The sequence below is a fragment of the Anser cygnoides genome, chromosome 12 (assembly GCF_040182565.1).
Source record: "Anser cygnoides isolate HZ-2024a breed goose chromosome 12, Taihu_goose_T2T_genome, whole genome shotgun sequence".
Taxonomy (NCBI): domain Eukaryota; kingdom Metazoa; phylum Chordata; class Aves; order Anseriformes; family Anatidae; genus Anser; species Anser cygnoides.
This window is the reverse complement of record NC_089884.1, coordinates 13,090,472-13,103,518: the sequence shown is the minus strand read 5'-3', so window position 1 is coordinate 13,103,518 and position 13,047 is coordinate 13,090,472. Positions and strand designations below refer to the sequence as shown.

Genomic DNA, 13,047 nt, shown 5'->3' with positions numbered 1-13,047 from the left:
GTTCAGTCTGCCATTAAGCTCATTTTCCTAAGTGGTGAGTCTGAGACTGGGAGGGAGGGCACAGGGTGCCTCCAAAACTGCCCAGGCAGCCCTGGCAGCCCCACATGCCCCCCCAGGAGCAGGGGGGCACCGGGCTGCCCACCCGCCGGCTGGGGAGCACCTACCAGTCTCTGGACTTCCCACAGAGCAGCGGCCCGAAGTGGAATACACCTGTGCTCATGATGTACTGCTTGAAAACAATGTCACCATCTGCCTTGCTCTTCCTCCGGTGAGGAAACACCAGCCTGGGCAGGGAAGAAAGCAGGAGGATGAGGAGCTATGAGATGCTCTAACTGGAAAAGCTGGCCAGAAAGCCACAGCCCTCAGCAGCAGCTGGGGTTCCCCGCTCCCAGCGCGGGATGAGATGCTTGGGTGCTCAGGCAGCACACGATGGGCTCATCGTGGGGCTGGGTGGCCTGGAGGGTCCCGAAGGAGCCACGAGGTGGTGGGGAGGTGGTCACTGGGGCACAACGGGCAGCCCCAGCTCCAGGGGCAGGGGGAGGCAGAGCAGGAGGCTGACACGGAGCAGCCTTACCGTGGGTCCCGGCTGATGGTGGGGTACAGGCAGGTGCCCCTGCAGTGCAGCTGGTGCAGTCGGTTTGTCCCCAGGATCTCAAAGTGCAGCGTCTGGTCAAACTGGCCCAGCACCGTGGAGCTGAAGTGTACCTTCAGTCCAACCTGGCCGCGGGCAGGCACGATCCACCGGCAGCTGCTCAGCCTGGTGGTTAAAGAAGATGCTTCAAGATGTTGTTAACGAGAAAACCAGAGCAGGAGGAGGGCTGGGGACTCGCCATCCCAGGCCACCTGTCTGGTGGGACAGCCAGCGCGCCCACCGCCTCCCTCTGCTCTCGGGGCTCACCTGAGGGGCTTCCCCGGAGGTGGGCCCATGTCCACGCTGCTTTGGTCCGCCTCAGGGGGACGTGGTGGCGGTGCCCCCATGCCCGGCCCCTGGGGATGTTTTTTGCTCCGGCCAGAGCTCCGCTTGTCCTTCAGAGCCTCCCGGCTGCCCTCAGCCTTCTCCTTCCTTGACCGGCCTCTGGTGGGGGTGACTTGCTCCTCCGACGTCTTGGCACCAAGGAAGAAAAGGGAGAGAGAAGTGAGACCAGCCCTGAGATATCCCCATCCTGGAAAGAAAGCTACAGCCCTGTTGACAAACATGGGAGAGAATAAATAAATAACCAGCATCTACTGGTTTCACACCTGCTCAATGCCTTGGTCTTCCTTGCCGGGCTTTGTTTTGCCTACGAAACCCCCCCGTGCCCAACCTTATTCATTATTCTGAATGTTATTCCATGCCTGCAGGCGTGGGGCCCCATCACCCCTCACTGCCCTCCTGCAGCCACCCTGCTCCACTCACCCACCCTCCACACCCCGTCCAGCCCGGCCCTCTGCCCTGGCACCTTCACAGTGAGCGCGATGGGAGCATCCACGAGGCTCTCTGTTTCCTTCTTTTCTTCTTCCACCACCGCACCTTCTGGCGCAACAAAGATGAAGTGCTTGAGGGCTTCTCCTGCAGGGGCCTCACGCTTCTCCGGGTAGCGGATCACCGAGTAAAATGTGGTAGGAGGAATGGGAGGCCCCGAGGGACCCAGTCCCAGGCCATCCAGGATCTAAAAGATAAGAGAAAACCCTGTTTGTCCTTCATCATCTTCATCCTCACACACTTTCCCTACAGGCACTGAACTTTTGGCAATGTTTTTATATGGAGTACTCTGCCTTTTTTATGCCCAGTCGGGGGGGGGTGGGGGCAGGGGGGGAGAGGCTACAGAACATTGCCAGGACCTACAAGTGGGACCTAGAGAGTAATACCTTCCTTGAAGAACACAACTGAATGAAACAATGACCATGAGTCACCCTGCCCTGGGACCATTTTTAATGATTTCCAGACTGGGAAAGTCTTGGAACAGACAAGATGCTTGAACAGGGAGTGCTCCCTCTTTCCACCCACACGAGGGACACTGAGAACCTCTCCAGCCACATAGCTGCTGAGGACCCATGGTGGAACAAGCCTGGGACAAGGCTCTGTGCTGCTCTCACCAGGTGGGACACAAAGCACCAGGGCCCAGACCACAGCAGCCTCAGCATTCGGGCCCCGAGGGGCTTTACCTCCTCTGCCGTGGGCAGCTTGCCACTCTCCAGGATCTTCCCCGTAGCATCTTCTGCGCTCAGCACCTGGATGTCCAAGCAAGGCACCCCGACATCCTGGCCCTTGGCTGACCATTCTGCACCATCCCGTTCCAGCCCAGGTAACCTGGATTCGATAGCCTTCAGTTTTTCCAGCCGCTCCCTCTCTGCCCGCTCCTTCTCCAGCCTCTCCTGGCGCTCCTTCTCTCTGTCCTTCCGGCTCCTGCGGCTGGAGAGAGGTGGGTGCTGGTCTTCTGCTTGGTGCCTTGCCTCCTCTTGGCTCAGAAGGGACAGCAGAATGCCCTGAGCCCTGTCCCAGGATGACAAAATATGCGCGATGTCTTTCTGTGATGCCTCATAGATCTTAAACCTCTTGGCCAAGACCTTCTCGCTGTCACTCAGGGTCTTCTGCTTGGCTTCCTCTTGTTCGACCTTTGTGGGTTGCACAGCCACCACCGGGCTGCCATCTGTCAGGGGAACCTTGCTCCGCTTTTTCTTATCTTCCTTGTCACCTGCAACAGAGTCCAGGTGCTCCTTCACAGACCCCTTCTTGTCTACCCCTTCGTTGATGTCCGAGCGGTTGCTGGTGGACACGTTGGTGTTGCTGGTGGAGGTGTTCAAATTCTGGGCAGGAGGAGAGGGGGAAAAGAAGTGAGCACTTCAAAGCACCGACCCTAGTGCTGTGGGATGGTGATGATCGAGGTGGAGATCAGAACACCCTGGTGGAGAAGCAGTGTGATCAACCAGCGTGGTTTCCCAGCCCAGCCCCATGTTCCCCCGGCCAGGTACCTGTCCCCGGGCACAGCAGTGTGTGCTGCTGGCTTCCTGTGGGATGGTACAACTCAACGGGAGGGTCCTCGGGGCTTTTCTCCTCTCTGTAAACACAGCCACCCACCTGTCTGCCTCCGTGCTGGCTTTTCTTCCCCGAGGCATTGTCTTTTTCTTTCCCAAGCTCTCTCTTCCCCCGCCTGGACTTCTTCTTCATCTCTTCTTCCTCCCTCAAGCGTTCTAGTTCTTGCTTGAGTTTTTCCTCAAGCTCTCGAGCCAACTGCTCCATCTTCCTTCAGCAAACCAAACAGAAAACATCCCGGCCAGTCACCACCAGAAAGCTGGGCTGGCTGCAACCCCAGCTGGTCCCCTGCTTCATTCACTGACCCTGAGGACAGGCAGAGCCATTAGACCACCTCCGTGGGCTTCCCTCAACCTGGGGAGATTGGGAACACCCGAACTGAGGAAAGGTAGGAAGGGCCAGCCAAGTCTGGGACTTGCTGTTATAAGGTCACAACTGTGCAGCTCCTCTGATAAGATCCACCTGCAGCACGCTGCCAAAGACAGCTCCACCGTCTCTCCACGCTGACCCATGAAGCCCTCTTGATTTCCCAGTGTAAGCCAACTCACAAACCACGAGCACCTCCTTATCCCTACCCCCACACTTGCTTGGCTTATCCAGCCCTTCTGCTTGGGCACAGCTCACTCCTTAGTGAGAAAAGCCATATCAACCAGAAAGCAAAGGCTGCAGTAATTCCCCTCCTGCAAAACAGGCTCTGAACAGCCAGGATTTACACAGCCATTGCCCTTGGAAACTTGTGGTGTCTGTCCTGGAAGTCACGGCAAGATCGGAATTGACTGAATTAACTTGGAGGCACTTATAGGTTCAGTGGCAAGGCAAGCCCAGCTCCCTGCAGCCAGGGCCTAAGCTGGAGGGCTCGCTGCTAAAACATGGAGATGTCGTCCTCATCTCCCTGGAGGAAGCTCCTTTCCCCCTTGGGAACTGGCGAGGTGGAACTGGCACTGCAGTGACATTTCTGGCCCATGCTCTGAAAGCCCTCTGAGCTGGACCAAGGTTCCCAGCAGCCTGCTGGCACCCAGTGTAGGGAGGGAAAGGGCATCAGGTGGGTGCTCAGGGGTCCTACGTGGGACAGAAGCAGGGAAACCCCTCAGGAACACTACTGGGGAGCTGCCCGCGGGAAGCTTACAGACCTCCTCTTCCTCTCACGCTGGACTTGTAGTATATTGTCATCAAACTGAGCTTTCTGCTCCTCCGTGAGGGCATCGTACTCCTCCTCATCCATCTCCTGGAGGCGTGCTTTCTCCCTCCTGGCGGCTTCCTCCTGCTCCCGTTCTTCCGCACAAGCCAGGGGAGGAATGGTTAGCAGCTGCAGGCAGAGCTGGCCGCTCTGGGTGAGCTGAGAGGGCTCAGAGCCCTGCCCAGCCCCAGCTGGACGTCCTGCCAGGAGGCAGCGGGCAGCCCAGACTCTTGTTCTGGCTGGAGAATCCCCCAAACTGCTGCTGTGCCCTGCCTGGGGCTTAGATGCTCAGCCACAAGAGCTTGCACTTTTCCCCAGCTTTAAAGCCAGACGTTATAAGGGAGGCATTTTGCACACTGTGAAGCTGTGTTTTAAGCAACTGTGAGCTGAGCACTGGCTACACTGCAGCAGAGGGCGGAAGGATTAAAACATCTCTTACAAGCTCCATCGACAACACCCAGATGGACACATGGATAAGGCCGAGGGCTTGAGAGAGAACATTTGAGGGGTACAGAGATGGTTCTTACCTTCCTGCTCTTTTGCAGCCATCTCTCTGGCTTTCAAAGAAGCATAATCCTGGAAGAGGTTCACGAAATAGATGTGAGGCCGGTTTCTGGCAGCTTTGAGCAGGCAGAGGAGAGCAGATGCCATGCTGCCTGCAAAGAGGGTCTCCAGGCCATCAAACACCACTCCCTGGTAGCAGTCACTCAGCTGTGAATAATGGCAAAAAGGAAGAAAAAGTCAGTAGCAGCACACATTAGGCTCTCAGCCAGGCAATCAAACCAAATGTCAAAGGGCATCGACCATCTCACTGACCATCAGCTTGGAGCTGATGCTCCAAATGCATCAGCTCAGACAAGCTCCTGCTCTCTGCCACCTGATGGCATCTGCAACTTCACCCAAGGATGCTGCTGGCAGCCCAGCACTCCCTCCAACAGGTCCCTGAAGGCATCTCTGTGCCTCTTTGCACCAGGGATGTTACTATTTACCCCTCACCCTCCCGACCCCGAAGGCAGAGGAGAAGTGCCGTGCCTGCAGCCTTTCCGAGAGAATGGCCCCCAGCAAGTCCTCGGGAAGCACGCAGCTCATCAAGCCCATCTCTCCTGCACCGCTGCCGCCGACACTTAGCCACTGCTGTGCGGGAAAGCAGGGAAGCAGCGAGACGAGGTGAGAACTGGAGGAGCCCTGCAGTGTTGGACATCACAAGGAAAATAAAACACTTTGGAAAAGACGCAGGCAGCTCCCACTGCTTGGAGCTGGGGTGTCAGCCAGCACAAAGCTTGAAAGGTCCCATGCGTTACTGCCATGATCACCTGCGAGCCTGCCAGGTCCGCGTGCTGCTGTTTCTGGGACTGAGACCCATGTCCATCCGTCTTCCTCTTGCCTGTTGCTGCACTCGCCCGGCTGCGGGAGCCGATGGACTGCTGGCTGGCTTTGTCCCCAGAGCTGGACTGGCTCGTGGCCGGGCTGTTCCTGGCCTCGGCACCGAGCTGCAAGCTGAGGGACACCTCCGTGCTTTGACCTGCAGAGGAGACAGAAGCTTGGCAGGGCTGGTGGTGGGTGCTGCTGGTAAAGTGCAGCGTTGGATAGTGGGCTTTCAAGGCAGAGACTTTTAATGCACAGCCCTGTGTCCTTCCTACCAAATGGGGCAGCGTGCATGCAGGTGACACCATTTGTGTGGTAGCTCCCCTATGGATTGAGCCAAGGGTTTGCCCTCCAGGACCACCATTTCCCTACCTTGCAGCCATACTGCATTCTCCCGTGGGCACTGTAACACACAGCCGTGCCCCAGCTGCCATCACCTATCTCCACTGGAGCTACATCTTCCTCACTGGATATCCCAACCCACCCTGCCTTCTCCCTCACTTGGCAGCGCAAATCCTACCCTCCAGAGGCAGGGTCTGGCCTCACCCTGCACAGCTCGCAGCACCAGCTGCCCGATAAAATACCCTAAAAGTTGCCGGTCTCGTGTGGAGAACAGCACACCGTCCACGAGCCGCGTGACCTGGTAGCATATATAGGAAAAATCTCTGGAGAAAAGAGTTGATCTGCAGCATGTCTCTCATCTGAAGCTCCTCGGGGAGGCTATTCTTCCCTTTCTCTCATGTTTGTGAAACCACGCTCCAAGTCAGGCATCTAGTGCTTAATGAGCCACTTCAGAGGGCTTTTTCCTCGTTAAAACGGGCAGCAGTTCTGCCTGATTGCCGTGAGGAGCAGGCTGAATTCAGCTTTGAGGAAATATTAAAAAGCCCTGAGAAAAATGCAGGTGTGCTTCACCGCTCTTGGGAAAAAGGACATGTGCTAAGCAGCCCATGGGCAGGAAAAAGTGCCCCTGTGTGAGCCTTAACATAAAGAGATTCCACCCAACCAGCGATGATTTATGAGTTGGCTTTACATCTCTACATACAGTACCCTAACAGAGCCGAGGGCTGGCAAACTTCTACTTCAGTGGAGGAAGAAGCAGCGGGTGGCTGGGGCGGCTTTCAGAGGCCTTACCGGCGTCCTCCATCTCCTTGTGGCTCTGCTCTATGGCCGCCCTGAGGCACAGCTCCCGCGCGCGGAGCCCAGCCGAGCTGCTCCTGTCGGAGATGGCCTCGGTCACCACCGAGTCGATGGACAGGCGGGCCGCGCCATAGCGTCTGGAGAGGGCCACTGCTGCCGACGTCTTTCCTGGAGGGAGAGGAAGAATAGCGTGGTGACACATTGGAGTGCTCCTTTAGGGGAAACCCAGAGGGAGGCAGCTTGGATGCACTTAGAAATATCCTCTGGGGATGGGGGGATCACCCCCAAGGGGGACCTTTGCCCCCTGTGGTCGCCTGAGTGCTCCAACCCCATCCCAGATGTTTGCCGGCCTGTCCCAGAGGGCTCGTGCAACACCTAGGCATGGTTTGGGGCTCAGCATGGGCTAGGGACTGCCCCCAAAAGGCAAGGCAGAATTCATGGCAGAATGAGAACCTATCTGTACAGACACTAGGTGGGCCACTTGTGGCTAGGGAGAGGGCTGGGACTGCTCCATGCACAGTGGATCCATGGTCTGCCCACTTCAGGCCACCAACCAAGCGCCACGGCCCCCCAGGACGCCCCTCGCCCGGTTCCCCCGCTCCTCGCAGCTGAAGGCCACAGCACACGTACCCGTCAGGGGCGCCCCGTGGACGATGATGACGATCCCTCTGCAGTTTTGGGCTGCACGGCCTTCTGCAGAGATATCGAGGCCGAGGTGGCGGGCGATGGCTCTGCGGACGGGGCTGTTGTCCAGCTCTCCCGCGGCGTCCTTGCTGCTGGTGCTCTGCCAGTGCTCTGCTGGGCAGGACCGGGTACAGGAGTCAGCCCGCTGCACACCACCGGTCCTGGGCTTCTTCTCTGTCCCCTCAGGTCCCAGGAGAGGAGGATGCTGGAAACAATGCAGTGCATGGGGACTCCTCGTGCCCTTCCCTAAGGCTTGCTCAGGTTGGGGTTTGTCCTGAGCGCTGCTGATGGTGCCCGGTCACACTATGTTAAGTGGGGTGGCAGAAAGGGGCCTCAGAGGACCGGGCCAAGTCTCCTTCCATGAACAGCTCCAAAGCCCCAGGGCCTTCTGAGTAAGCAGGGCACGCACAGAACCGGGCATTTCACACGGGCCCAAGGGAACAGTTCTCCTCCAGGTTCCTTCACCATATAGCTGGATGATTTAGGAATATTACACCAGGCTGGGCTTTTAATTCGCCACAACAGAACTGTCAAAGAGCTCCAGCTCTGCCCTTAGGAGGTTACCGAAAGCCACCTTGGTCACCAGGGTCACACAGAGCGAGCACTGCCTTGCCAAGGAGAGGGAACAGTGACATCCCAGCGGCTTCTGGGGGCAGAGGTGCTCATCTGGCAAAGCTGGGGACAACCTCCCTTGCCTCTCACTTGTCCCTGCACCAGACCCTTGTCGGGATCCTACAGACTTTATGTGCAAGAGAGGATTCAGGGCCTACAGGAGTGAAGATGTCATGAGGCTGCAGTGGAGTGATAGGAGATGATGCCAAAGACCTCCATGGAGGCCCTTCTGCTTCCGTGCACACAGAAGAGGCAAAGATCTTAGGGTCATTACCTGTCCAGCGCCTTTTCCCAAGACCTTCCTCCTCCTCTTCTCCCAGTTCAGATTTAGAGTCTACCTTGCTGGACTGGTTTTCATCAAACATGGAGAAGGGAATGATGGAGCTATGGGATGAGATGGTGTGCACTATCCCAGCAGAGTACTTCCCTCCTTGATCTGAGACAGACTGGACGTCTTCAGCATTTGCTGATGAAGAAGGACACAGAGAGGGCAGATGGTGAAGAACATAGCCAGGCAAGCTGCTCTTTGCCATTTGTCACTTTGCAAGGCCACATGCAAAAAGGTGAAAAATTCCCCAAGAAGGGAGATGCCTGAGGCACATAGAAGCCTGTCCAAGCTTTCTTTGCCCTTTGGGGAAGTTTGAGCTTGTGCTTTTGTTGTTGGGAAGGAGAAAATTTAAAATAGGTTAGCTGGTAATGTTAGACGTGCTCCTACTGGCTGAAGAACTCATCCAATCTTACTCGTAGTGGTTAAGACACAAGAGGATCTTCTGGTTATTTAGAGGGTATTTTCCAGGCCATGGCAGGCAGGGATGAGCTTGCTGTGGCTGCACTCAGGGCTGGTAGCGGATGCATGTCACAAACCAGACTTTCACCCCAGAATCCCTCCATCGAGCACAAATGCTTGAAGGCAGACTGAAGCCTGCTTCCATAGAGAATGAGTACATGAATACGCGTGCTGGTCCCCCTGCTGTGCCCACACTCAGGGCAGCCAATGCCAGAGCCTCACCATTGTCCTGGCCTGCTGGTTCCCCAGGCTTGGGCTTCCCCTGCTCATCCTGCAGCCTCTTCTGGTCCTGGTAGTACTCCAGCACCTCTGGGGGCAGCTTCTCACCAGGGGCACGCGGAGGCAGCAGCAGGGTGTTGTGGCAATTGTAGTCCTTTAGCACCCGCAGAATCTGCGTACTCGGGGAAGAGAAACCACCCCTTACATGAAGACCTCCGTTACATGAACCGCTTTCCCAGCCAACCTAGATCTTCCCCCTTGTTCCTTCCTCCCATCATAGACTAATCAAGCTCCTCCAAAGCCTGCCAGCAGAGCCAGCTGACCCTGAAAGGCCACCAGTGGGGACTGCCTCCATCCCCCTGACGCGAGCTGAAGCGCTGTGAAGCCACGGCAGCATGCACGCGGGGTCCAGACCTCCTCACCTGCTCCTCGGCGAGGTACTGCTGGTCAAACTCCAGGGAGTAAAACTCGATGGGGAACTCGCACGGGTTCTTCACCACCACTGTCCCCTCTGCCCCGCTGCTGTACGGCAGCACTGGTCCCAGCTCAAGCACCGGGGGGTTGAACTCCAACTGTGGCTCCAGCCCGTGCCCCGAGACCGGCAGCTGGAAGTGCTGGCTGCTCTGGCAGATGTTAATCTTCAGCTCACTTCTGTAGGACCTCTGGAAAGAGAGAAGGGCAGAAGGCTCCTACAGGTAGTCCCGGGTGACAGGGACTCCAATTCAACCCTTGCTCCAAGGTTGGGGAGTTATTGGTATTTCTGAGAGGAATGGAAAACATTTACTCATAGTGTGGGGGTTCTACAGCACACAGCATTTGCATGCTGCTCTGGGTGCCTGGGGTGAAGCAGGTGTGCAGTATAACTGGGTGCCCTGGTGTCAGGTGGATCTAAAATGGTCAGTCAAATGCTTTCATCTGGTCATGTGGGAGCGCAATGCTCAGGAGCAAGGTCCTCAGGAGCGGGCTCAGCTCCTGCAGGCCCAGGTGCTGCTTCACCTCCTTGCTTAGGTGATGATGCCCAGACACAGAGGTATCAGGCACACATCAGCTATACGACAGAGGCAGATGGGCTCTAGCTGGCTAGAAGCAATGCGGCTCAGTGCCTGGTTCTGGTCGAAGCCAGAGGTGAGCTGGTTACATCTCAGCTAGCAATTGAAGCATCCCTGGGACCATTCCCAGGCACATAAGCACCCGTGTCCATACTGCCACACGCTGCCAGGCTCCAAGCCACGGTGATCGGGTGCAAGCTCTATTTTGGGAAGGCTCCCAGGGCTGTCACCCGCAGGGATGCTCCTGCGTGGGGGGGGGGGGGGGGGAGTGGAGGGGAAAGGGGCAGATTCCCCCCGGCACATAGAGGTAGCCATGCTGCAGCACACGATGCTCTCTGTGCACGTTCCTCACCAGCATCTCAAAGTGCCTCTCAGAGGAGTGTGCTGCGGGGAAACTGAGGCACAGGGGGCTGGCAGAAAGCTGCCTGTGGAAGCAATGATGGTGGTAGAGGCTGACTTTTTGCCCTGCTCCCTGTGCTGGGCTCTCAATACCTCACTGCCTGTCCTGCAGGAGACACCTGCCCCTCTCACCTCTTCCGTGGGCGAAAACCTGACCCGCACGTTGCATCGCTGCCCCGGCGCGAGGTCTCCAGCCAAGGGCAGTGCCTCAAAGACGCAGGGCTTGGCCTTTGCCTCCTGCTGCAGCTTCCGACGTACACTTGCTGGCAAGTGTTTGTCCACCTGGGCACAGAAACCAACCCCATGGTGGGGGCTGCAAGGACAGACCCACCACTCCTGCAGGGCTCGGGCACTGCCCAGTGTTGAGGACAGGGAGGCTCTGTCCTCAGAGGAAGAAGGGGTGGAGGTGGCAAACAAGTGCAGCACCAGCCAAGGAACTGGTCCAGGTGAACCAGTCTCACTCTGTCCCCTCCATGAGCTGTAGCCCAAGTGCTCAGGCAGTTACATGGGAAGAAAAGGCAAGAGAGGCCAAGGAGAGACAGCTGAGAAGCTACATGTTGTGTTGTCATTGCTTTACCTTCTTAACAGGCTCTGTCACGGTGATGAACCATTTACAGGGGACCTGGAACTGATTGTGGAGCTGGATGGTTTCTTCCCGACACTGCCCACACTGCACACTGGAGAACGCCAGCCTGTCCCTGGAGAGGCTGAGGGACGGCAAAGTCACAGTGGCACGAAGGCAGATGTGAAACGTGGGACCTCCTGCTACCTAGCGAAGAGCAGAGCATCCAGCTGAGAGCACAGACAAGACCCACTGCTGTGCCCCATCCAAGATGGGCCCCAAAAAAGGTGCACGGGCACAGGAGTGTGTGGTACCTTGATGGGCAGGAGCACATCCACTGCTCCCAGCGGCAGGCTGGCGCTCTGCGGGTCGAAGCGCACCTCGAACGTCTCGGTCTCGCAGTACGGCAGGTTCCTCACACGGTCCAGCTCCACGGTGAAACCTTCAAGAGATGAAAATAAAGCAGCTGAGACACACAAGTGACAGGAAATGTGGCCCCAGCATGCTAAGGCCATACAGGTGTGGATGCTCTGTGAAGTTCTTTTTGTTCCTTGGATGACAACTTGGAGGAGGCACCTGACCATCAGGCACTCATGGTTTGATGGAACTACAGCCTTACCTCAAGGCCTGTTTTGGAAGCCTCCTTTGATACAACAGAGGACCTCACAAGCTGTTTCCTCAATTAAGGACCAAGAGAAGTGTTTTGGCACTCGGAACTGTACACCAAAGCACTTCTGAACCACAAAGGGTCCCTCTGTTTACAACACAAGCCCACAGAGTGCCCAAAGCCTCAGGTGGTGCTCATGGCAGCCAAGAGCAGGAGATGCTGAGAGGTGACTGAGGTGATGGGGCCACCTCACCCCTGCAGCGAAGCATTAGGGCAGTTACAGGCAGGCCAGGTCTCTGGCCAGAAGAACTCGGGCTCGAAAGCACCGGGCATGGGGTCCTGAGGAGGAACAAGCTGTACAAACAAGAACTCAAGTCCCTCCACATATCCAGTGGCTTACACTGTTGGAGATGGCTCCTTGGAGCCCACGTGAAGCGTCTCCAGCCCTGGGTACCTGTGTCACGCAGGACCCGTCCATCTGCGTGGAAGGACACTGGGAACTGCCCGGTGTTGGTGACCTTCACGATGTGCGCGGGGATGTTACCGAGGATGACATAGCCAAAGTCCAGGACGTACTCGGGCAGCTGGGCTCTGAAAGCAGGAATAATCAGGAACCCTTAAACCAGAGCTAGCAATAGGCCTTAAAACAAAAGGAAATATGTTCAAAATGGCATAAGTGTGCGTGGATACTGGTCACAGCTCCTCTGCTATGAAAACCTGTAGTACATAAGTCTACTGGACCTCCAACGGTCTCGGAGGAGCTGCTGAGCAAGGGGTACAGCCCAGGCCTGAAATTGCTCCAGGACCTTGTAATAAGACTTGGCCCCACAGGAAACCTTCACTGCTCTGCAACCACCTCTATCTCCAGAGGAGCACCAGGAAGCTCAGTAACCAACAAGACTTGTGGGAAGGTCTTTTTCCAGAGCAATCGCACTCAGGAAAACACAAAAATGAGCTGTTTTGCAGAGTGTCTCCTTCCTCAACCATTTGTTGGAAGAAAGCTCTTCCAGAGCTGGTCAGCCCACGGTGCCTGTGTGGGGTTAATGATCTGCACTGGAGACCCCTCAGGTCTAAGAACGGAATCTTTGCGGAGCTGAGCACCTCCAAATCTCATGGGTGGCACTGCAGAGGGGACGACACTCAGGTGTCCACACATCAAATCCCTCAGGATTAGGGCCCTTCTGAAGTCCCCAACACATCCCAGCTTTACAGGAGCTCTCAGGAGCAGAGGAGCACCTCTGGGTGCTACCCTCGGGGCACTCAGAGATGGGGAATGGGATCCCCCACTGACCTGAGGAGCCTCCGACGAGCACGCTGGTCAAAGACTGCATCCTCGGGGGGACAGGAGGCAAGGAGCTCCTGCTGCTCCAAGGCGTGTTCCTCTATGAGCATCTCCTCCATTCGCATCTGCAGCCGCGTGTCGAGCTGAGGGGAGC

The 13,047-nt window shown here is 56.8% G+C and overlaps 1 protein-coding gene across 12 annotated transcripts in view; it reads right to left on the bottom strand.

Annotated features, from left to right (window-relative positions):
* HYDIN (HYDIN axonemal central pair apparatus protein) overlaps positions 1-13,047 on the bottom strand; it is a 129,432-nt gene that overhangs the window by 25,497 nt on the left and 90,888 nt on the right. For 7 of the 12 annotated variants that reach the window (XR_010834390.1, XM_067004278.1, XM_067004279.1 and 4 more), the window contains exons 30-49: positions 12,903-13,036; positions 12,066-12,202; positions 11,319-11,446; positions 11,020-11,211; positions 10,575-10,724; positions 9,417-9,656; positions 8,998-9,166; positions 8,263-8,454; positions 7,323-7,490; positions 6,687-6,860; positions 5,504-5,712; positions 5,223-5,375; positions 4,718-4,901; positions 4,144-4,285; positions 3,059-3,224; positions 2,146-2,787; positions 1,440-1,649; positions 899-1,104; positions 575-757; positions 165-284 (exon numbers count right to left, since the gene is read on the bottom strand). Coding sequence is in view for 10 of the 12 variants with exons in the window: in XM_067004278.1 (XP_066860379.1) it covers positions 165-284; positions 575-757; positions 899-1,104; positions 1,440-1,649; positions 2,146-2,787; positions 3,059-3,224; positions 4,144-4,285; positions 4,718-4,901; positions 5,223-5,375; positions 5,504-5,712; positions 6,687-6,860; positions 7,323-7,490; positions 8,263-8,454; positions 8,998-9,166; positions 9,417-9,656; positions 10,575-10,724; positions 11,020-11,211; positions 11,319-11,446; positions 12,066-12,202; positions 12,903-13,036 (3,899 nt within the window). In the remaining 2 variants the exon portion in view is untranslated. Of the gene's footprint in view, positions 1-164; positions 285-574; positions 758-898; positions 1,105-1,439; positions 1,650-2,145; positions 2,788-3,058; positions 3,225-4,143; positions 4,286-4,717; positions 4,902-5,222; positions 5,376-5,503; positions 5,713-6,602; positions 6,861-7,322; positions 7,582-8,262; positions 8,455-8,997; positions 9,167-9,416; positions 9,657-10,574; positions 10,725-11,019; positions 11,212-11,318; positions 11,447-12,065; positions 12,203-12,902; positions 13,037-13,047 lie in introns of those variants that run through there. The other 5 variants (XM_048078667.2, XM_067004280.1, XR_010834391.1 and 2 more) reach the window with 5 other exon arrangements.